We start from the raw sequence: 24,720 nt of genomic DNA on the forward strand, positions 1-24,720 counted from the left end.
TCTCCTGTATTCTGTACCGTTCCCCAGGCCCCCATGGGGATGCTCCAGTCTCCCCCAGTGGGAGCTGGTTGGATAACAGTGTTCTTTGTTTGTTTGCTTCTCTGCTTCCTGCAACTTCCAAAGAAACCACCTACACTTCAATATTTGTCTCAGCATCAGTTTCTGGAGGAACTTAAATGAAGACAAATTAATAATGTCAATTAATTTTTAGCCTCTCCAAGCTGAGAGGTAATTAAATACATGTCTGTATTCTCTCTGCAGAATGTTTAGAAAGCAGTGTGTGCTAAACCGTTTCACATTTGTGCTTTGCAGCCAAGAAACCTACAAGAGATGTTCAGGCTGGACAAAAGTCAGCCCCCGAGGGCATGACGGCAATTGACAAAACTATTTATTGGAGGACTTCTGGCTGTCAGTTCTGATCTCTGTTGATGATTAGAGGAATTCACTCATTCTGCAAATATTTTCTGAGCTCCGCCTCTCTGCAAGAGGCCCAGGGAGCATCGGCCAAACTGAAACAAGTACTGTCTGTTTTCTCTGAGACTAGCTTTCAGATTACTCTGTTAAAAAACACACTAATGAATCTGTTCAGAATTAATGTTTGAATGACTGTTGGGCTGGTGATGATTCTCAAGAGGGTGAGGGGTGAATAATAATGAAGTTTTTTTTTCTTTTTCACACTACGCAGGATTAATTTCTGTTAATTACCATACTCCTCCACCCTTTCCCAAAGAGATAATCACTATGGTGTGGTGTAGACCCCAGGAGGGTTGGGACAGAAACAAGTCTGCAAATTCGTGGGCCACTGTGATTTAGCTTTGGAGGCAGAGCCAACAGCCTAATGCAGAGAAAAAAATCCCTGGATCAAGAGCCAGGAGAGCTGAACTGTGGTGTTCCAACCAGCTGTACAACTTCAGGACATCAACTGCCCTCTCTGGGTCTCAGTTTCCTCACCTCTAAAATGAGGGAGTGGGGTTGATGGTCTCTAAGGTCATTAATTATAAATATTCATGAGTCCCCTAAGAAGCAATGGACCCAAACCATGTATCTGCTTTGGTTTCACTTTCTCTTTGTGTGGTTTTGCCTCTCACTGGTTATGGTGACTGTATTTCATGGAGTGACTAGGCACTATTTACCGTGGAAATTGTTTGTAGTGACCTGGCCCTAGGATTTGAAGGTTAGAAAGAAGAGCTTTTGAAAAGGGGTAAGGGGTGGAGAATTGGGGAGTGGAAGATGTTTTCTGGGCTGGAGAACATTGGGGGATCCAGACTTGTGAAGACTCTGCCGGGAAGTTTCCTGTTGATACTTGGGGGGCAGGGGTTGAGGAGGGCTGGGAGAAGAAAGAGCAGAAAAGGTCCTCCCGGTTTTCTTTTGGGAGTTTTTATCAACTCTTGTGGTTCCCAAACTTTACTGTGTATTAGAATCATCAGTGAGCTTAAAAACCATGAAGTCCCTCTCCTCCTTCTGATTTAATTGGTCTTGGGCCTGGGTGTCTTTGAAAGTGCACCGAAATAATTTTGTTGTGCAGTCAGGATTGCGACCCACTCAATGGGCACTGAGAAATCAGGAGCAGCCCTCTTGCCTTCTTTCAAATTCTACTTTATTTTTCCCGCTTCCTTCATGCTTTCCTTCCTCTTCTGCTCTTTCAATCCTCTGCCTCAGAATTCCAGAATCATGAATGGGTGGGAGAAGGGGAAGGGAAGAACAAACCCTGTGCATTCTATTTTCTGGTTAATTCCTTTCTTATTTATGAGGTTTAATAAAAGATGCTTTCCCTCCATGAATATAATTCATACTACTTTAAAAAAAACTTAAGAAAAACTCGGAAACAAGAAAGAAAAAACATCACAACATGAAATGGGTCCCACACTTAAAGATAACCACTGCTAATGCTAATACTTTTACAGTTTAGAGTTTTCTTTCTGATTTTTTTTTAAGGGAGACCTTTTCTTCACAGCTTTATTAAGGTATAATTGAAGTACAAGAAACTGTGTTCTGACCTTTTCCTGATGCCTAGTTTCTTTGTTTGAATGCTTTACCTACTGTGAATAGCAGGGGTTGGCAACTGCAGCCCGAAGGTCAAATCCAGCCCACCTCCTGTTTCTGTAAATAAAGTTTTATTGGAACACAGCCATGCTCACTGGTTACCTTCTGTCCACAGCAGCTTTCACACCACAGTGGCAGAGCTGAGTATTGCAACAGAGACCATCTTGTCCAGGAAGCCTCAATATTTACTATCTTGTCCTTTACAGAACAAGTTTGCTGACCCCTGGTACATACCAATCTGTACTCTCTTTTTTCTCCCCATTTTACCTTATTGCCTGAGCAGTTTCCATATTGCTATAAATGCTTCATAAATACCATTTCTAATAACTGCCTGATATTTTATTGCATGGTTAGGCTGTGGCTTAGTCTTTCTCCTGTTATTAAATATTTATCCAGTTTTCTTCCCAATTTTTTTCACCCTTATAATAATGAAGGCTTCAGTGGGTATAGCTGGATGTACACTTTATCTGTATTTTCAGTTATATCTTCAGGATGGGGTCTAGATTATTCAAGTGGTAGGCAGGAGCATTTTATGATTCTTGGTACATGTCATCAAATCCCTTCCTCAAAGATGTCACATGGGTTTGTGCTCCCCAACAACTCAGGAGAGCACCCACATTTCCACATGCTTGCCAGCACTGAGTATTACCATTTTAAACTTTTTCTGCATTTAGACAGGTAAACAAAAAGCTTTGTTTTAAATTGCATTTCTTTTCTGTCTAACGAGATTGAAATTGTTGCTTTTCTTCTTTTGCATGTTGGCTGCTACTCATCTTTGCTTGGCCTCCTTCTGCAGAGGGCAGAGTGAGGATGCTGGTCCTGCCTCTTACCTTAGCTTGGAGCAAGGCTCCTGCTTCCGCCCACTTCTTCTCGACATCTCTCTCCCAGTGAATTCTGATCGTCTCAAGGATGTCATCCAGCCCAGTGCCAATGGGAACATCCAATTGTTCCAGCTCAGACCCTGCCAGCTGTTTGTATAGCATTTTCACATCCTGAAAATGACAACATATACCTCAGTGAGTTCCAGAGGAGAAAGAAAAGACACAGAATTCTAGCCAGCTGAAGCCCAGCTCTGTGGGCAATACTTTGCTTCTCATTTTGCTGCTGCCAAACATGGGGCTTCACAAAGACAGGCAAAGTCCCTGGTCCTCTTCCCAGCATGGGCTCTATATTCTCTTTTCCCCAGGATGCATTTCTTAGGCTACTCTTCACAAACCCATGCCCACCCAAAGCAAAGATCAAAATAAATAAATAACAAAATAACAACACAGAGTAAGCAATAGCAGCAAGATGAAATTTATGAATTTCATAAAGTCAGAGGAGGCGGAAAGAGATTTAAAGATAACTGTGGAGTTTTTAAAGCGTTACCTTTAGAGAGTGGTGACAAACTATGGAGCTGAGGACAGGAGGAAGTGGGCTTATTGATTCCTGGTTAGCTTACAGTTGGACAAAAGAAGGAGCTTCCCAATGTGAACATGGTTAAATGGGTTTTGACTTTTTCCAACTGCAAGCACTGTTTGGATCTTGACCGGTGTGAGGTTGTTTAGAATCACTGCAGGTCTGCAGGACACTGGACAACATCACCACAGGCGGTCCCCTTCAGTCCTGTCACTCAACGATCTAACCTAATTTCACTGATTGTGACTAAACCACAGCCTGGGTCTACTCTCGGAGTTATTTTGTTTGTCCAGTACAGTGTTGAAAAAAAAATCTGAACTAGAAAGCTTAGGGGATGCTCCCTCCAATTCAACACACGTTCCATCACTCACTACTGCTTGGACCTGCTGCCTCCCCATTTATGTACCGGCCTGGTCCCTGAAGCCATTTGAGTTTGAAACTCAGGGTAACCTCACCCATTACAAGAAGTTGGGAATATTTTACTGGCATTTTGCCTGCAGCCCTGGGCAAGTGACGTGGAGCGTCACCTGTGTTGTGAAGCTCAGCCCGACAGGTGAGGGCCCCCACCTACCTCTTCATAGCTCCTTGACAGAAAGCCAAGTTCTTCTTTCAGGCTTTCTATTTGACTCTCCAGATCCTTTTTTGTCGAATTCGCTTCATCAATGACTTTATACAGAGAGTTAATTTCCTCTTCCGCCGCCTTTCGAAATGGCTGCTCATTTTCATATCTGTAGGTAAAGGAACTCAATCAGCAGAGCTGGGTGACCCCAAAGAAAAATAATCAGATTATAAATGTGACCAACAGACCAATTATGGGATACTTAAGCAATGAATGTTAAAAGTCACTGTTCCAATGGGTTTGAGGACACTGTTAATGCAATTGCTGCCTGTTGATTTATTAAAATGAAAGCGATTGCAGCCAACTTCTGATAACAGGGCACAGGGATTAATTAGGTGCCATCCTCATGGGGCACTGGAAGCACAGAGCTCTAGGGAAAGCTTCTCCAAGAGGTCAGATCCAGGTAAGGGGACCAGTGTTGTCATCATTATGCTGATCTGTCATCCTTTTCACCTGGGGATCCTTTAACGAACATTACTGAGAATCTGCTAAGTCCCAGGCTGTGTGCTGGTGATCCCCAAATGAAGAACGTGCATGGTTCCTCTCCCCCAAAGCCCAGGTAAAATTTCAGGACCGTGGCTGCAAACCCAAATGCCTTCAGGGACCAAGTGGGGAATGTAGATGAGGGATGAGGGCCAGGTCTGGGCAACAGCATAGAGGTGGGGATTGACACGTGTAGGACAGCACATGCTTCACCTAAAACGGTGCTGCTGCCCAGCCCTCCCCATCACTGCAGCGTGGGAAGGGGTATTCCCTTCTCTTGAGAAACCAGAAACCTGGATTTGCATACGAAATATGCAGACGCACACAGGCACACATATACACGCAGACACAAGTCTGAAACTGCCCCCTCTGCGTTGTTTCAATCTCTGGTTTGCACAGGGCCTTTTTTCTAACAACTACCCAACATCTTTGGCAGTTTCTCCCAGTGGCACTCCTTTCTTCTACGGCCTTCCACTCAGCCAAATTTCACACCTTACCTTCATCCATCCACAGAAGGGAGAAATCTCACACCTCTCGTTTCAGAAAGCCTCTCAAGGTCTTAGAATTTTAAAGGAATTTCTTGTTCAACTATCCAAACTCCTGCCTGATGACAATCCCTGATGGCATTTTTGATAGGTGATCACGCAGGCTCTGCTTCAATACTTCCAGCAACGGGGACCTCATCATCTCCCAAGGCCATCATACCATTTTTAGACAGCTGTAACTATTGCAGATTGCTTCCTTCAAGAGCTCTAGTCTCTATTCCTGAAAGAGTCTGAGTTCCACCCACTGGAACACACAAAGTCAGTCTAATCCTTCCACTGGCAGTCCTACAAATATTTGGAGACACTCTCTTATGTCACTCTCTTGTCCCCCATCTCCATCCCCTACACCCCTGCAAGACTTTTTGTCCTCAGGTTAAGCATTCCTACTTCCTTCCTCCATATTTCATACAAATGGGTTTTCATATTCGTCATTATCGAGGGCAGGGACTATGATCCTTTCATTTTTGTTTTTGCAGCAGCAGGTTTAAGATATATGTTTGGAATGACTTGAAATGCTCCAATTGGTCTGTGTCCTTCTTAAAATGTGATACAGAGAATGAAATGCAAAACTCCAGATGTTACCTGATTACTTCAGGGTCTTGTGGGACTGTCTGCTCCTTTGTTTAAACCCTTTAATTCTATTCATCACCGATTCTAAGATTTGTATTGTGGGGTTTGTTTGTTTGTATGTTCGTTCATTTCATTTTGATTAGCTGTATTTGCTGCTAACTAATATTGAGTCTCTGCCAAGTAGACATCCTGAACATTTTTCACAAAAGCTACTTTCAGCCCAATTTCCCTGTCCTCCTGGGTGCAACTGGTATTTGAACCCAGGAATCGGAGTTTCTGTTTATCCTCTTTCAATGTCATTGGTCCATTGTTCCAACGTATTGGGATCAGAATCGTGATTCTGTCATTCTACTCTTCACCACCCCAACTGGCTTTCTATCATCTGCCATTTGCCACGCCTGCTTTCAAGCACCTTGCAGTTAAAAATAGTAAATGAAGGGACTGAGGACAGAGTCCTCAGTGGTGGCATACCACCAGAGACTTCCCTCAGAGTTGGACCTGTACATTTGAATCAGCACTTGGGGGCTGGTTTCTGAAGCGTTTTTCTGTGCTCTATATGTGGAATTAGATTTTCTATCCAAATTTATTCTTTTTGAAGGACTGCATTCTTATTAACATTTAGTTCTTTTGTAAACAAGTCCTATCCTTCCAGCTGAAATGGAAACCCACTCATATGACGGGGATTAGTCTCTTTTTTTTTATTTATTTTTTTTATTTTTATTTTTTGCGGTACGCGGGCCTCTCACTGTTGTGGCCTCTCCCGTTGCGGAGCACAGGCTCCCGACGCGCAGGCTCAACGGCCATGGCTCACGAGCGCAGCCACCCGGTGGCATGTGGGATCTTCCCGGACTGGGGCACAAACCCGTGTCCCCTGCATCGGCAGGCGGACTCTCAACCACTGGTCTCTTTTGACCCAAGCTGGAAGAATCCCCCACGTGCCTCTGGAGTCCTATTTTGCTCACCTCTCCAGGGAGCCTGGTCCCTTTCAGCACATGATCCATTCAGCATGACTGGAGGTTCTGGTCTCCTACAGCCCGTTTTCTTGGCAGTCCTCTGAGGGATAACTCTGTGATATCCCCCAAGGCTGCTGTTACACTTTTAGCTTTTTTTTCACTGCCCCATTTTGAATGGTGCTTCGGTTAGAACCCCTGGGTGCTCATGACACCCAGAGCTGTCTTGCCTTGACCTGCAGGCCACTCTAACACAACATTGTCTATGGCGTCCCATCATTTCTGCTTGGCTCCTCCACCATCAGCTCTACTCAGCTTCCTCAAAACCAAACTTATTGTCAAACCCTGAATTTTAGGTAAGCGTTCCCTCCCCAATTTTCTATTTCATTCAAAGAATCACATTCTAAATTACCCAAGTTCAAAGTCTGGAACTTACCTTTAACCTTCTCTTTTCAGGCTGTCTATGTAGATAATTTTCAAATCCAGCCGGTTAGTTCTTCAACCCACCCCTCAAGTCTGCCCATTGCTACCATCCCAGGCAGGCCCTGAACTACGCCTCCTGTTGTCTTCCCAGGCCCACAGCATTGCCTCCAGAGTGACTCTCCTTAACCACATGGAGTCACTCCTCTGCTCAGATGCCTTAAGTGTCATCCTCAATAATCTGATCTCAACTTACTTCCCAATCCAGACCTTACCTCTCCATCAGTCGAAACCCTTCACTCCCATTGTTTCCTGCTCATTTGCCTGCCTGTCCTCTCCACCCTACAAATCTTCCTTTAAAGCTAAAATCTGGTCATGATGAACCACTGCTCGAACCCCTTCTATGGGTCTCCTCTGTTCTCAGATAATTTCAAGCCCTTTGGAATGGCGGGCATGGTCCTCCAGGATCTGTCTCCCCTTCATTCACTCTATATGCCCCAGTTATCCTGGGGTGCTTGGGATTCCACTAATGCACCATGTCTTCTAATGTCCTCCTGCCTTTGCACACACTGTCCCCTCTGCCTGGAAAGTCATGCCTACTTTATCTGCCTGTTCAACTTCTACATGAGTTTAGGACCCAAATCAGGCATCATCTCTTGTCAACACTCCGTAACCAGGCTAAATGAGTCCCCTCATCTGGGCTCATCTCAGTGATGGCACATCTGCTCAGTAATCACTGTCTGTTCACCCTCTGTCTTTGCCACTAATCTGTGGGCTCACTGAGGTCAGGAACCATGCCTGATTCACTTCACTCCCAGCACCTGGCAAGGAGCCTGGCACAAAGCGGACATTCAAACATTTGTTGAATTCATTCATTAACTCATTTGATAAATATTTTTTTAGCATCTATCTTGTGCTGGCACTCTTTTAGGTGCTGGTGATACACTGGGGCACAAAATAGACCAAGCCCCGGCTTTCGGTGAGTTGACATTCTACTCTGTTGAATGGCAGGACAAAGGTATGTATGAATGAATAAACGAATGAATGAATTCATGCCAAAAGGAATAAATGAATGAATGAGTGAAAAACATTTCAGTCAGATGCTACCTTAATCACACTTAATTAAATTCTACCTTAAATTTAGTGTGAATAGTTCAATGTCTGTTGGCATCTTTTTTTTTTCTTAATATTTATTTATCTATTTGGCTGTGCCAGGTCTTAGTTGTGGCACATGGGATCTTTAGTTGCAGCATGCAAGATCTTTTTTAGTTGTGGCATGCGGAATCTTTTTAGTTGTGGCCTGCGAGATCTTTTAGTCACAGCATGCAGGCTCTAGTTCCCTGACCAGGGATCGAACCTGGGCCCCCTGCATTGAGAGTGTGGAGTCTTAACCACTGGACCACCAGGGAAGTCCCAGTTGGCCTCTGTCTTTAATCATGCAGAGAGTTGTCAGTGGCAGGATGATGGCTGCACTTCTTTGTGCGCCTCTGACCTTGGCTACCAGTGCTGAGCAAGACGGCAACCCTGGCTGGTTGACTCCAGAGTGGCGTGAATGGAGGCCTTTTAGCAGGTGGAGAAGCTTGGTCTCAAAGAAAGGAAATGACTGGGGATCTGAGGAGATGGTGGAGATTCTCTTTTTCATCACAACACCCTTCTTATTCCTAAGATAAGAATGGCCATGGGATCATGGTCTTCCCCATAGACTCCTAACTATATGCCTTTCCTCTTCATCTTTGCTAATTTAGGGAATAACAATCCCATCATCCACACATTTGCTCAACTCCCAGGATACCTTCCCCTCAAAATATTCTCAAAATCACTGCGTTCATCCATAAAAAGGCATCTTCATTTTGCTTCTCCATTAGGCCAGTGTTTTGCAAACCCCACTCACCTACACGATTTTGCACTAAATGTGTATCTTCTGTATCATTATTTACTTTATGTTGTTCCTTAACTTCATGTACTTAAAGAGTAAATCTTAAATCAATAAACTTTAGAAGCTCTTTATATTAAATAATTTTAAAATTGCCACTATAAATGGTAGTACTGTAGTGGAAAAACAGTTTCATGGGCCATAAACAGAAGGTAACTATAAAAATAAATATATGGGGCTTCCCTGGTGGTGTAGTGGTTGAGAGTCTGCCTGCCGATGCAGGGGACACGGGTTCGATTCCCCGTCTGGGAAGATCCCACATGCCACAGAGCAACTAAGCCCGTGCGCCACAACTATTGAGCCCTTGTGCCACAACTATTGAAGCCCATGCGCCTAGAGCCTGTGCTCCGGAACAAGAGAAGCCACCACAATGAGAAGCCCGTGCACTGCAACAAAGAGTAGTCCCCGCTCACCACAACTAGAGAAAGCCCGTGTGCAGCAACAAAGACCCAGTGCAGCCAAAAATAAATAAATAAATAGATAAATTTATAAATAAATAAATACATGACTATTAAAATTAAAATGTTTATCTTTATACCACTTAAAGTGATCTTCATCAGCCACATTATAGGAAACACTATTAGACTCCAAAGTGGTGGTTCTCAAGGCTGGATGGACATCAGGAAAGCCTGGTGAACTTTAAAAATACAGAGGCCAGGACCCACCCCCACTAATGTCTGTGGGGCTTGTGCACTGGCAGTTTTAAGTGCCCAGGTAATTCTCATATGCAGCCAGGATTGAGAAGCATTGCTCCAAACCAGTAGTTCTCAAAATTTGGTCCCAGTACCAGCAGGATCAGCATCATTGGGAACTGGGTAGAAATGTAAGTTTTAGGTCCCGCCTGAGGCCTATTGAATCTGAAACTCTGAGGGTGGGCACAGCAATCTGCGTTTTCTATCAGTCCCTCAGGTGATTCTCATGAACACTAGGTTTTGAGACCTCTGCTCTAAGCCAAGTGACACTGGCAAAATCTCTGAGGCCTTGGGACCTACTTGTGTCTACAAGGAGGGTTTGAACCAGATATTCTTGGCTCCGGATTCTCCTGGGGATGCTGTTACCCCACCCAGCCTTCCACGAGGCTGGGGTGCATGCTGCAGACTCGGGGGCCGCATTACCCGAGTGGCCCAGGAGTCTGGGGCACGGAGGGACTGTCCCCTCGGCTGTGGAGCGTTACCTCTCCTTAAAGTCGTCAGCGCCCGCCTGGATATTCTCCGTCTGCAGCATGAGCCGTGCGTTTTCCAGGACTGCCTCGCCCACCTAGAACGACCACACATCAAAGGACAAGGTCACTGTGATGTCTTCCTACTTCAAATGGTGCCTCGCGCTGGGCACGGAGGCTCTGGGACGCTGAGAGCACTTTCTCATGGCAAATATTTTTAGAATTCAAGTGTCCCTCTCTAAGAAAGAGGGGGCAAGATAGACACTAAAGCGTAAAATCTTGGTGTCTTCTAAGAGCTTTTAGGGTTGGATTTTTGGAGCAAAAAGATTGTTCAAGGCAGACTTGTCTGTGGCCTCTGTCACAATGATGAGCTTTCGGCTCTCCAGTGAAATTTCTGGCTCCTTAAATGAAGTTTCACTGGCTTGACTTAGTGTCTCTTAACATTTTCTGGTCATGGATGCCTTTGGGAAGCTGATGAAATCTCTGGACCGCTGCTACCCAATAGAACTTTCGGTGATGATGGAACTGATCTGCACTGTGTGGTCCAGCACAGTGGCCACACGTGGCTACTGAACACTCAAAATGTAGCAAAGGCAACTGAAGAACTGAACATTTACTTTTATTTAATCTTAACTAATTTACATTTAAATAGCCGCAGGTGGCCACAGGTGGCTCCAGAACTGGACAGCTCAGCTCTAGAATTCTGTCCACTCTCAGAACATACATGTGAACATAAACATTGTACATACAGCTTATGTATGTTCATAAATATTGTACACACAGTTCGGGGGTTTCATGGGGAAGAATGATTTTTCAAACTTGGCCCTCAGCACCCCTCAGGGTTCCCCACAGGTGGGGATTGGGAGGATAGTCATCTTCTTAACCTGAGAAACTTCTTTTTAAAATAAATATATTTTTTACATATTGGCTTTCGGATAATCTGCTGCTTGGGATGGGGGATAAACTAACTGTTACTTTAAAATAAGGATGCAATCCAAAAATGGGCAGAAGACCTAAATAGACATTTCTCCAAAGAAGATATACAGACTGCCAACAAACACATGAAAGAATGCTCAACATCATTAATCATTAGAGAAATGCAAATCAAAACTACAATGAGATATCATCTCACACCAGTCAGAATGGCCATCATCAAAAAATCTAGAAACAATAAATGCTGGAGAGGGTGTGGAGAAAAGGGAACCCTCTTGCACTGCTGGTGGGAATGTGAATTGGTTCAGCCACTATGGAGAACAGTATGGAGGTTCCTTAAAAAACTACAAATAGAACTACCATATGACCCAGCAATCCCACTACTGGGCATATACCCTGAGAAAACCATAATTCAAAAAGAGTCATGTACCAAAATGTTCATCGCAGCTCTATTTACAATAGCCCGGAGATGGAAACAACCTAAGTGCCCATCATCGGATGAATGGATAAAGAAGATGTGGCACATATATACAATGGAATATTACTCAGCCATAAAAAGAAACGAAATTGAGCTATTTGTAATGAGGTGGATAGACCTAGAGTCTGTCATACACAGTGAAGTAAGTCAGAAAGAAAAAGACAAATACAGTATGCTAACACATATATATGGAATTTAAGAGGAAAAAAATGTCATGAAGAACCTAGGGTTAAGGCAGGAATAAAGACGCAGACCTCCTAGAGAATGGACTTGAGGTTATGGGGAGGGGGAAGGGTGAGCTGTGACGGGGCGAGAGAGAGTCATGGACATATACACACTAACAAACGTAGTAAGGTAGATAGCTAGTGGGAAGCAGCCGCATGGCACAGGGATATTGGCTCGGTGCTCTGTGACAGCCTGGAGGGGTGGGATAGGGAGGGTGGGAGGGAGGGAGACGCAAGAGGGAAGAGATATGGGAACATATGTTTATGTATAACTGATTCACTTTGTTATAAAGCAGAAACTAACACACCATTGTAAAGTAATTATACCCCAATAAAGATGTTAAAAAAAAAAAAAAAATAAGGATGCAAATCTGAGGAAACTTTCTGGAGTGATAAAGATGTTCCATATCTGGATCTGGTGATTACACTGATGTATAATAGGTAACAATTTGTTAAGATGTACCATTAAGATTTGTGTATTTTACTATATGTAAATTATGTTTAATAAAAATACATAAAACTGAAAAAAAAAAGAAGGTTGCAAATCACTGTTTTAAGCTCTTATCAGTCCTATGCCCTTGAAAGTAAATGAGTTGGAAGTTCTTCGCTGACTTGGTGGAGGACTTCCGGCACCAGAGGTCAGAGACCGGAGTAAGATGAGAAGGACCAGGGAGGGGGAGACCCCAGTTGCCTGCTCCCCAGTGTGCGTCAGGGCAGGGCTGCAGCAGAGAGAAGATGAGGTTGCTGGTGGGAAATTCAATGAAGTGGACAAACAGCACAGGATGACCCTACTGGAACAGGGGAGCTCCATCCCTTCCACCCAGATCTGGGACTTGGTCCACGCCTGTGCTCCCTCGGTTTCCCCAGCAAAGCCCTCATCCCACTGTGCTGAAGTGGCCCTTCCCAGGGTCAACTCCTTGTTCATTGCTGTGTCTCCAAGCTCTGGTTGTGGTGGACATTCCATCAACACCTGTTGAGTGAATGCCTGCATGAATGAATTGTGTGACCATGGGTGAGCCATTCCCAGTCTTCCCCTGTCCCAGGTCTGGAGATCATTTTCTGGAAGCCCCCAAGAAGGGTGTTTTAAGATGTACCCGGGATTTTGTTTTTATTCTGGTATGGAGAGGCCAACAGATCAGGAGACAACTGACATTGCAAAGATCATTTGTTACTCACAGTTCCCAAGAGGAGGGGGCAGCCATACCATGTAGGGCAATACAGAGAAGAACCAGGGTTGGTCAGGAAGCAGAAGGGGAGAGGGGAAAGCATGGGCAAAAGGCTTTATTGTGGTTTTCATGGGAAGGAATGGGCACAGCAGGTTTGAATAATTTCAGTGGTCTCTGGGCTATAGGGGTGGTCCCTTGTTGTCTGGTACCCAGCCCTGGGTGGTCAGAGCAGAGGAATATTGCCTCTTGGAGTGTGAGCCCCAGCAAGGGGAGGCAGGTTGGGGTAATGACTCAGGATGGGTTGGTTTGCATCTCAAAGGCACTCTCACAGGTAAGTGGTTCCTATCTCTAGGATTCACTAGCCTTACAATGGGGCGGTCTCTCCCTGTCAATGAGGCCCCAGCTGCCACAGCATCAAGAATACAGAAAATGGGGCTTCCCTGGTGGCACAGTGGTTGAGAATCTGCCAGCCAATGCAGGGGACACAGATTCGAGCCCTAGTCTGGGAGGATCCCACATGGCGCGGAGCAACTGAGCCCGTGAGCCACAACTACTGAGCCTGCGCGTCTGGAGCCTGTGCTCCGCGACAAGAGCGGCCGCAACAGTGAGAGGCCCGTGCACCGCGATGAAGGGTGGCCCCCGCTCGCCGCAACTAGAGAAAGTCCTCGCGTAGAAACGAAGACCCAACACAGCCAAAAAAAAAAAAAAAAAAAAGAATATAGAGTTAATATCGTTGAATATAGTTAATTCAAAGGCTCTGGCTATGTGAGGCCTCTGAGGACTGGCTTTGGCTGCTCTGACCCAGCCCTCTATTTGTCCTCCTTCACACGCTGCTGCACCCACATTTAGGAGCCCCCTTTCCTTGTCTTTGGATGCTCCGTGATGCCATTTTGCAGATGATGAATTTGCAGCCCAGGGCAATTACCCTGCTCGTTTTCTCACAGTGGGGCCCATGGCAAATATTCCACCCTAGCACGGGACCTTGAGTCATAGCAGGTGTCCAGACCATGGGCTCAAAAACCCCAGCTGCAGACATGATGGCTTCCAAAGTGCTCTAGAGTAGGTGGCCATGCAGGGCCAGATGCGGGCAGATGTGGGCTTGGAGCTTGTACAAGTTGGGAGACTGCCTTTAAGAAAAAGAATAAAAAATTACTAATACAAAGGGGGACGTGCAAGTGAGGGAGCTTGAGGCTTAAAGTCTTCACGTGGGTACAGCTCTGTTTTGTTTCTGCTTTGAAAACATGCAGCGGGTGGACAGAAAAAGTAGAAAACAAAACCCAACCCTGGGGCGTGGGGGGATATACGTGTACCATATTCAGAGGCACACAATTCTGGAAAAGCAGAAAGATGCCTGGGGATGCAGTCACCTATGTCCCACCGTCCAGAACAAACACACTAGCGCTTGCATGTGCTGCCTTTTGACTTGGGATTTGCTCCGCCCAGCAGCAACTGTCCCCTGTGTGTGAATCGGTGACATCTGCCCAGCGGACTACAGACTCTTCATAAGTAAGAGGCTGCCGGGAGCAACGGTGCAGGAGTCAGTAGGAGATACAGGCTGATGGGTGGCGAGGCCAGGGCTCTGTACTTGCTTCTCCTTACTTGGGGTTGAGGACAGGATGCTGCCTGGGACACTTTGGATGCTGCCCAGCAGATGGGGAGGTTCTGTCCAATGTCTGTCCAAGGAGGCTGGGCAGCTCTGGGCTCAGGGAAGCTGGAGGTTCCTGCTTTCACTGTTGTTTAGTAACAACCAAGGGTTTATTCGACCCTCAAGTGGAGGCTAATTATAGGCCCTGACTTGCCAAAGCACAGTTTGCTGGCCGTGCTTCCCCATCTCCACAGACTGGATCCTAAAATAGACCTCCAGGCCATTGCTGAGCGTAGAGAGCCTTCCTCTGTCCTCCCGCGGCCCTCAGCCCCACAGAGGCCACGTCCTCTGGGTGTCAGGGGTGGCTCAGCACCCCCAGCCGGGAAAGAGCCAGGCGGCGGGTCCAGGGCTGGGACGCTGGCTGAGGTGTAGCACAGGCAGAGGACTGGGATGGTGGCCAAGGCCAAAAGTAAGTGTGGTGCCTGCAGTGGACAGGGACCATCTTTGTCTCTATACCTGGGAAAACCATGAAACCTTCCCTGGGACTGAGGACAGGAAAGGAAGAGGGAGAGAAGCTGGATTTACTGCCTACAGGTGTGGCCCACCCACATGCTGGAGCTGGCTTGTACTGGCTTGTACCTGCTTGCCAGGACAGACTGTTAAATAAATATTTCAGGAGTTTCGTGAGCCGGTTGTTAAACACAGCCACCAAGAAAATTTTAATTATGTGAACTTACAATTACATAAATTATACTAAAAACAAAGGTAACAAATACTCAAAATACAAAGGTAATGACTACTCATCACTTCCTAATTGTTTTACTATGTTTGACGGCCATCTCTGCTTTTGAGGTTATTTGCTTCTATTGTATCTGTAATGATTGTGGACAGGGAACATTGCTTGCCATTCCAGTAAACAAAGAATATTGCCCACCATTCCAGAAGGACCAGGCCATTAGCCCCTGCAGCTGCCCCCAGCCCCATGGTGCACCCAGAGAACTCAGGGTGGAGAAAAACAGGAAGTCTTCTGTGCTTTGGATATTGGCCCCAGAGAGTTAAGATGCATATTGAAGAAATAATTTCAATGAGCCCAGACTCTGCATCTTCCTTTATATAGGAAAGCACTAAAATTAACTTGAGATGTCAGTTTCTTGTGATTAGCAGTAATCTTTTGATGTTCGACCATATGTTGTTTTCCAGCAAAAACCTCCAATATATCCTGCCTCTTACCTTACCTCTTCTGAGCAGTTCCTCAGAGCTATTTGGGAGGCTGTCTCTGGGGCTATAGTCCTCAGTAAGGTTCCCTAATAAAACTTAACTCTCAACTTTTAAGTTGTGTGTTTTTCTTCAGTCGACAGGTGGGAACACTATGTAACACTGTCCTACAATGCATCTCTTCCCAACTCTGAATTCATGCTGGTAGCTTGATGTCAGCTGTGGTGAGAGTAGCTACACTAGGGAAATTGGAGAACACCATAAAGCAGAGCGTTTCATCCATGGAGAGCCAATTGTTATACAGATCCCAGCTCACTGACTGTCCCCCACCTTCCACCCAATACTCAATTCATGACTACACTAAATGCTCACGGCCCTCCTCTAACGCTAATGTCATTTTAGGGATGAGGATGCCTAGGCTCAGAGAGCATATGATAATTGCCCAAATCGCATAGCTGGAATGTGGCAGAGCCAGAAGGCCAAACCAGGTTAATGTGACTTGAAAGTGTGCATATCTTTGTCCTCTGTTTTGGAAACTGAAAGGCACATCAGAATCAAGAGAGACTCTGTTGTGGAGGACTGTTTTCTGTCTTTGCTGTAACATAGAACAGTCAGGACTCCTGTTTCCTATTTGGGCTGCATCACAAAGACAAAGAGGCATCTTCCCTACTGGGTGTGAGGACGCTAACCAATCAAACCAAACCGTCTCCCACTCCAAGTCCCTGAGCTTTCATTTCCGAGCCTTGTCAGCTGAGGAGAGCTGAGGCAGATCTGCGGTCCGCCTCTGAAGGCCCAGGGGGCTTCTGCGGCTGCGAACTTTGCTGTCGGGCCCAAGAGAGGAGAGGGCACTTGTGTTTAAAACTTCGAGAGATGTACATTAGCTATCTGGTCCTCTTGGATTTATGGCTGAAGTGGATGCAAATTAACCTCACTTCTCTGATCACCTTTTCTTTCCAGGGGAGAAGGTGATAAAAATACCGAATGTACAGTCCCCGACCGATGCTGTGAACACAAACATACTTACCCATGACCCTGGGACCACTCCTGCCCACTTTTCTAGTAGGAGAAAAGTATAAACTGATGTAACATTTGCACTCAAGGGCAGATTTAAGGGAGGGCAGGCTAGCAGCTTGCGCATGGTGTGCTGTGGACACCAGCAGATGACATCTTCTCCTTTCTGTCCTTCTGCCCAAACAGAGCTGGGACTCCTACCATCAAGGCTATGTAACTTAGCACCAGGTCTTCTGTTGAAAAGAGGCACTGTCATGGCAGCAGCAGTGCAAATCTCTATGTGAGATTAGCCAGTTTTAAGGGATTAGGACCCATTAATTTCGCTGGAGCCAGAAACAAAATTCACCTTCAAAGCCTAAAATGCTGTGGATGAGAGTAGCTGGGGTTGAACGGCAGGGGAATGGCAGTCAGAGGTCATGGGGGGCAGAGGTGTGTTCTGTGAGGGACGGTGCAGGGAGGGGCGCTGCCCACCGGCTGTGGAGGCTCAAGGTGCTGCGGGCTTGGCCGGCAGCCCCCTCATCTGACTTCCCTGGAGTTGTCTTCCTTTGCGCCTCCACGTGGACGCTTCCTTAGCACACTTTACACCAGTGGTTCTCAAAGTGTGGTTCCTGGACCGGCAGCATCAGCGCCACCTGAAACTTGTGAGAAATGCACATTCTCAGACCCTACCTCAGATGTCTGAGCCAGAATCTCTGGAGTGGGTCCTAATGATGTGTGTTTTAACATGCTTTCCAGGGGCTTACGATGCACACTCGACTTTGACAGCCTTTGCTTTGCACAGACCTGCCTCCGGTCCTGCTCAGGCCTCCCCCAGGCTGCTCCCGGACCTCCTTGCTGTCCTGACCCACGCCGTTGCCTCTGCCTAGAACACCTGGTCTTACCACCTGACACTCCCTGGCCCTGGCCACCTGAGAAACCCTTCCCCACTTTAACGCTCCTCTCGAACGTGGCTTCCTCTACGAAGCTTCTTTATTCGCTCATCCATTACTGCCTTCATGTCTTCAGCACGTGATTATTATTTCCTCTGTGCCAGGCTCTGTGCTGGTTTTGGGGAATCAGCAGCTATGGTAGGGGATGCGGTTAGAAAGGCAGGCAAAGACCAGATCCTGGGGGGAAGGCCTTGGGAAGAGTGGGAAGGAAGTGGCATTTGCTGGGATGCCAATGGAAGGATTTGAGCAGGCACAGGGATAACCTGCGTGGTAAGTGGATACCCCTGACTCCTGTGGGACACAGGGGGCCATGCCAAGGGCCCGGCTAGGGGGTTCCTGCACTCATCCAGGGGAGGTGATGGTGGCTTTGACTAGGGCGGTTGAGGGATGGTGGGGATGGAGTAGTCATGGGGAGAGTGAGGGAGAGGAATTGAGGATGGCCCCTAGGCTTTTAGCCAGAGCTACTGGCTGCACATGGGCCCTAGCTGTCTCCCTACCTCCCTCCTTGAATCATCCTACAGCGTAAACAGTATGCAGGCAATGACCACATTAGCCTATTCTTGACCCCAGCTCCTCCCTCACCAATTTGGGCCAGTTACGGGATAAGTGACTCTAAGATTCAGTTTCCTCATCCGTAGAATGTGGATAATGCCCCTCCCTGCCCCCTGGGATAGTTGTGAGAAACAAATGAGCCGATGCATGGGAAGCACTGGCTGAATGCCTGGAGCAGAGTAAGCACGAATGGTAGCCATCTTCATTGTTGTTATTCGTCTTAGGACAGAGCAGTTGTTCAGTGATTGTTGAGGGAGTCTGCTGGGTATGTGTGGTCTGGCACTGTCCCCACTCTGCTTTTTCTGGATGCACAGTTGGCTGAATGAAGAGTTCTATCTAGTGGCTTCATGTTATTTTTCTTTCAGTTTTTCCATCCATAGTCATTTGCAAAGCCCTGGTCCCTGGTACTACGATGAGGAGGATTTTACCCTTTCCTACTGCCATTCTCACTGCGGATGCAGTTATAGAAATAAATGGAGCTGGTGGTGGCAGGTGAGGGATTTTACTTTCATTCTGTTTCAAAAAGGCAAGGATGAGCAGCATTTTCAAAAGGGTTATCATTTGGGCCCAAGGGTATAATTAGAGCTTTATTTGGATTTAATGATATTGGCATCCCAGCAACCAGAGCTGCAGGTGAGGGAGGAGGTGGGTGGAGGTGGGTAAGACTGGGCCCTGGGAAATGAGACTCAGCTGGTGCACTGGCAGATGCAAGAGAACACTTTTCACATTTGTTTGACTTTCAAGTTTAGGATGAATGCTCAGCATGACTTGCTTCCAGCAATAAATGAACAAGAAATCATCATCTGTCCCTATACCCTACTCTTACTGCATCTTCACCAGGATGGTGAAGGCCAGCTTGTCACCAGCCAGCCGGTTGCCTCTCTGTGCTCATCCTGACGTGCCGCTACGTTCGTCATGCGGCACACTTTCCTCTCTTGGCTTCCATGAACCACTCTCCCCTGCTCTTCCTACTTTGTTGGCCATCTTTCGGCTTCCTCCTGCATGAAGTCTGTCTCCCTTGTCTGACCTCTAAATGCTAGAGTTCTCAGGACTGGGTCCTGGGGCATTTTTTCTTTAATCACTGAGTTATCTGATCCATTCACATGGCTTGAAATGTATGTGCGGATGACTTCTGCATTTATATCTCTAGCTCAGAACCTTCCTTTCTACTCCAGGCTTGAGTACCATTCTCTCCTTGACATCTTCTCTACTTGGCTCAGATGTCTCAAACTTAACGTGGCCAAAATGGAATTTTTGCCCTCTAAAAGCAAACCCCCCCCCCCCCCCCCCGCTCCCAGCTCCATGTCAGTAAACAGTACTAACAGAAACCAGGGAGTCTTGACATCGTGCTTTCTCTCATCTCCCACATCTAATCCAACACCAAGGTTAGTCAATCCCCCCCCTGCCCCAATGTATCTCAAATCCATCTACTTCTCACATCTCCACTGATGTCACCCTGCTGCACACCCCCATCACGCCCTCCGACCCCATGGCAACATCCTCTTAATCCTCTGTCCTCTCCTGCTTGAGTCCATTCTTCATCCTGCTTCCAGAGTGATTTTCTTCAACTCTTCACATCAGATGATGTCACTCTGATTAAATTAAATTAAAACTCTTCTGAGGTGTTTCTTGTGCTAAAGATAAAATCCAAGCTTCTGACAGCAGCCCTCAAGGCCCTGCATGTGTGTCAATCTTCCCACTGCTCACAGGCTCCACCCTGCTGGTGCCGGGTCTTTGTGGACCACGCGGGCCTCTCTCCTGTCTTGAGGCTTAAGCACGTGTGGACTCCTCTGCCTGGACGGCTCTCCCCTCTCCTGTGTTTGGGTGGCTCCCTCATCCTGATCACCCTGCCTAAGGTAGGACCTCCTTCCTCTCTGTCCCTCTCTGCCTTGCTCACTTTCTTTAAAACACTTAGCACAGCTTGTAATTATTACCAATTTTTGTTTATTGGTTTATTAGTTGTTATCTCTGTATCTGCTGCCAGAACATAAACTCCTTGAGGCCAGGCACTGCCTTTCTGTCCTGCTGTTGTTCATCCCCAGCACAGTGTCTGGTACAGGACATACAGTTGGATTAATGAGCCCAGAAATAGTGCTGCTTCTTCATGGACAACCAGGAAGGGGAGACCCTCCAGGGACACCCAGGTTCTTACCTAGCTCCAACCTGAGAATCACCTTTGGTACCTCCCTCCCCTTCACTCCCAAATCAGAACATATCAATTCCCCACACTGATGAACTTCACTCCATTCCTGTCCCTTATCCAGCCTTGCTTCGAGCCCCAATCGTCTCTTTTCTGGTTCAACCTGATGTTACCTGAAGATGGAAAACACGAAGCCCACGCAGTGAGTTAAGGTTGCACCTGCAAGTGGAGTTAGGGGACGTGTCATCAGGTCGTGGAGAGGGGGCCATGTCCCAGACAGCTCCCCCCAAGCACAGTCACAGCCACTGTGGGTCCCGGGAGAATCAGGCACACTGAGGGCTAAGGTCGGGTCTTCCGGGCAAGTTCAGGATGGTGGGCACTTCTGAGTTGTACTGCATGTAACCCTTGACCTCATCATCACGCTGCGCTCTGGCTGAGGGAAGAAGGTCTTAGTAGGAGAGGTCAGAGGAGTATGGAGTGAGAGGTCAGAGGATTATGGAGTGAGAGGCCAGAGCTGGTGGGTGCTGGTGTTCACAGTGCTGGGCGATCAGGAGGACCTGGTCCCTAGAGGCTGCCCTCTGTCTCGAGGGGGACAAAGTCCCCTAGGCTTCACCTTCTGCGGAGGCCTCCCTCATCCTGTTCCCACAAGTTCTGGCTCTGGGCTCACAGCATCCTGCCTGCAGCTACCTTGGCTGGATATAGGAGGGCTTGCTTTGGGCACTAAAGAGTTTAACTGCCACGGTACACCAGTATGTAAGCCTGGGTGTATGTGTCATGACCTGGCCCTTCAGGGCCTAATTTTCTACACATGCCCTAATAAAATCTGAGTGTTGAGCACCAGGCACATCAAGATACAGTAACCCTGGGAGGCTCTGTCTGGGCAGCCAGCTGGTCTCCCCTGTGATATCTCTGTCTCTCTGTCTCCCTTTGCTTCCTAGATTTGGAGCAACTGCTTTCCAACTTCTCATTCCCCTTTCTACTGGAATGAACTTACTAAGATGCAATTTGAATTTATTCAGGGGTGTGCTCTTGAATAAACCCTCACAACTCGGCCCTGCTCTTCACTGGCTTTATCTCTTTTTCTCTCCCCTGCTATAGGCTGAACTGTTTTTCTGAACAGACATGGGCCTCTCCAGCTTCCAGACCTTGACTCATGTTGCTACCTCTGTGTGTCATGACCTAACTAGGCCATCCAGCCTCTATGCTTTCCTTATCTGCCAGGTGAACTCCTACCCATCCTTCAAAACCCAGCTCAGGAATTAACACAACATTGTAAATCAATTATACTTCCATAAAATAAATTTAAAAAAACCAACTCAGGCTGCCCTGGTCATCCTCTGTACTTCCCATATTCCGTGTGGGTATACCTCGATCACTGTAGTTGCCATGTTAGACTTTATTCTGATATTTTTCTGTCTTTCCCCACCACTAATATGTGTGTCCCTGAGACAGGTACAGTCAGTCTCTCACCTCTGCCCTCAGAATGGGTGCATCTGTATAATTTCCATTATACAGATGGGGAAACTGAGGCCCAGAGAGTTCAGGAACTTGCCCCCAGAACTAAGTGGCCCAGCTGATTTTAATCTGTATCAGTCTGACACAGCTCATTGCTCTTTTTTTCTTTTTTCAAAAACACTTTTTATTGTGGGAAATTTCAACTCCATCAAACTACATATAAAGGTAGAGAGAGACTCACCTCCTTACTTCAACAATGACAATCTCACGGCTAATTTTTAAAAAAATCTCTATTCCCACTGACCTCTACTCCTATCTCTGAGGTTATTACATACATATCACTTCATCTATAATTATTTCAGATGCTCTCTTTTGTACTTCTTGTATTTCAATTTAAAAATTATCAAAGCAATACATACATTGGTTTAAAAAATTAAACAATACTAAAAAGAGATGCTTATAAAGGCTTGTAAAGAAAAGCGTTCCCTTTCCCACATTTTTCTCTCCCCATGTCCTAGTCCCCAGCTGTTCACTTGTCCAGAGCTTGCCCCATATTTCTACAAACTTCTTGATTGTTTGAGTTGTCAGCCACAGGCATTATTTATTGACTTCCTGGCGGACAAATGAAGATTTAGCTCACTCACACTCCACCTCCCTTTTCCTTTATTTATTGGCTATCTTGGTAACTTTAAACAATAAAGCTGAATGTCTTGCTGTATAAATTATGGACAGTTTCTTCTCACACTCAGTCTTTCTCTTATAATTGCAGATGTTTTATTTTCTAAGGTCAAAAGAGAAGACTGAAAACCAGTTTAATTACTCAGCAACTCTACTGAAGCCAGTGTGAAATATAGGTCCTTTCTACTAAGAATTGCGATGGAGGTGCCCCTGTTAGAAGCTGTGGGCAGAGAGCCAAATTATTGTTTTATTTTCCAGCTGAGCATCCTCAGGCCTGCAGAACAATGTCCGCTGTTTGATTTTATGTTCATGGTGCTACCCTCTCCAGGGCATGCCTGCAATACCCACACGCAACCATCTTGCCTTACCACCATGTTTGAGCTGTGATTCTCATACTAAGTAGCTCAGTGTTTTCTCTTGTAAAAGAGGCAGCTTTATCTTGATAGTACCAGGCACACAATGATCCCTTAATAGACGTTTGTTGAATGAATAAGTGATATGTGTTTAAAGAGCCAAACGTGAAATAAGGGTGAGAAACCAGTTCACAAGTATCAGACTGGCAAACCTTTGGGAGGTGAGGATGTGAAGAAAGTGGGGATCTCACACACTGTTTCCGGGAGGGTAAATTGGTGCGGCCGCTTTGGAGAGCCATTTGACAATGCCGTATAAAAGCTGGTGATGGGCACAGCCCATTCTGCTCCTAGGTACCGACCTGGAGCCGGGGAAGAAACTCTTTTTTTTTTTTTTAATTTTGGTCACGTCACGAAGCTTGTGAGATCTTAGTTCCCCAACCAGGGATTGAACCTGGGCCCTCTGCAGTGAGAGTGCAGAGCCCTAACCACTGGACAACCAAGGAATTCCCAGAAACTCTTTCTATAGTGGGCCAGGGAGGAAATACTTTAGGTTTTGTGGTCTTTGTTGCAACTACACATCTCTGCTTGGGAGTATGAAAGCAGCCTTAGACAATTGGTACATGAACGGGTGTGACTGTGTTCCAGTCAAACTTTATTTACAAAAGCAGGCGCCTGGTTAGATTTCTGCCTATAGTTTGCCCACCTCGGACCTAGGGGGACTCTCCCATGTGTGCACGAGAAGGTTCATGCCCCTCCTGTTTGTGATAGTGAAACCGAAAGCAACCTCTATCCATCAGCAGAAAAATTCATAACCTATGGTATAAATACAATGAAATGCTCTATGTATAAACATGGATAAATCTCAAAATCAAAATGAGGAGTGAAGAAAGCAAGTTGCTGAAGGAAGTAGTGTGTGATGGTTAATTTTATGTGTTAATTTGGCTGGGCCATGGTGCCCAGAGATTTGGTCAAACATTACTCTGGATGAGATTAACATTTGAATTGGTGGCTCTGAGTAAAGTGGCTTGTCTTCCACAACGTTGGCGGGGACTCATCCAGTCAGCTGAAGGCCTGAATAGAACAAACTATTCTAAACTATTCTGAACTGAGGTCCCCAGAACCGGCAGATGGCCTTTGGACTTGACCTGGAACAACAGCTCTTCCCTGGATCTCCAACCTGCGGGCACCTTGATTTTGGACTTCTAGCCTCATTATAGTGTGAGCCAATTCCTTAAAATAAATCTCTCTCTCTCTAGAAACATCCTGTTGGTTCTGTTTTTCTGGAGAACCCTGACTAATACACAGTGTAATACAATTGAATATAAAGTTTAAAATCATGCAAAACAATCCTATAAAGGATTTATATACATATATAGTAAAATTGAAACAACACTTTTGGGAATGATAAGTGCCAAATGTAAAGCAGTGGTGGCCTCTGGGGAGGGGAATGGAATCAGGACGGAGCAGCACAAAGGGTGTTTCAGTTGTATCTGGAATCTTTGATTTTGTGTTTTTAAAAGAGGTCTGTAGCAAATAACATTAAGGTGGACACTTTTGGATGTTGGGCACCCCTTTATATGTGTTTGACATATTTCATGATTAAGAAGAATGAGATAACGTCACAAAACGAGGGAACGAAAATCAGTGCAGTGACTGGCATGCCCTAGGCCCCTATCATGTAGAGCAAGAGTGGCTGGAACAGTTGGATGGAGAAGGCAGGTCAGCGGTGGTGGGAGACCACTAGGTGGAGCGCAGAGGGACCTCTAGAGCTCCAGAAGAGGCTTCTGGGCAGCGCGCATGAAGATGGGGCGGAGCAGCGCGGCGTGTGCTGGGGCTGGGAGGTGGCTGCAGAGGTGTGGGCCGGCCCCGTGGACATGGCCA

The 24,720-nt window shown here is 46.3% G+C and overlaps 1 protein-coding gene and 1 non-coding gene across 2 annotated transcripts in view; both read right to left on the reverse strand.

Annotated features, from left to right (window-relative positions):
- Positions 1-24,720, reverse strand: part of BFSP2 (beaded filament structural protein 2) — a 70,785-nt gene that overhangs the window by 20,114 nt on the left and 25,951 nt on the right. The window contains exons 2-4 of the mRNA XM_004321021.4: positions 10,136-10,218; positions 4,013-4,169; positions 2,874-3,035 (exon numbers count right to left, since the gene is read on the reverse strand). Coding sequence (XP_004321069.1) covers positions 2,874-3,035; positions 4,013-4,169; positions 10,136-10,218 — 402 coding nt within the window. The remainder of the gene's footprint in view (positions 1-2,873; positions 3,036-4,012; positions 4,170-10,135; positions 10,219-24,720) is intronic.
- TRNAE-CUC (transfer RNA glutamic acid (anticodon CUC)) lies at positions 23,270-23,342 on the reverse strand. Its single transcript has one exon. It is a non-coding gene; the product is annotated as a tRNA-Glu (tRNA).

The sequence above is a fragment of the Tursiops truncatus genome, chromosome 4 (assembly GCF_011762595.2).
Source record: "Tursiops truncatus isolate mTurTru1 chromosome 4, mTurTru1.mat.Y, whole genome shotgun sequence".
NCBI lineage: Eukaryota > Metazoa > Chordata > Mammalia > Artiodactyla > Delphinidae > Tursiops > Tursiops truncatus.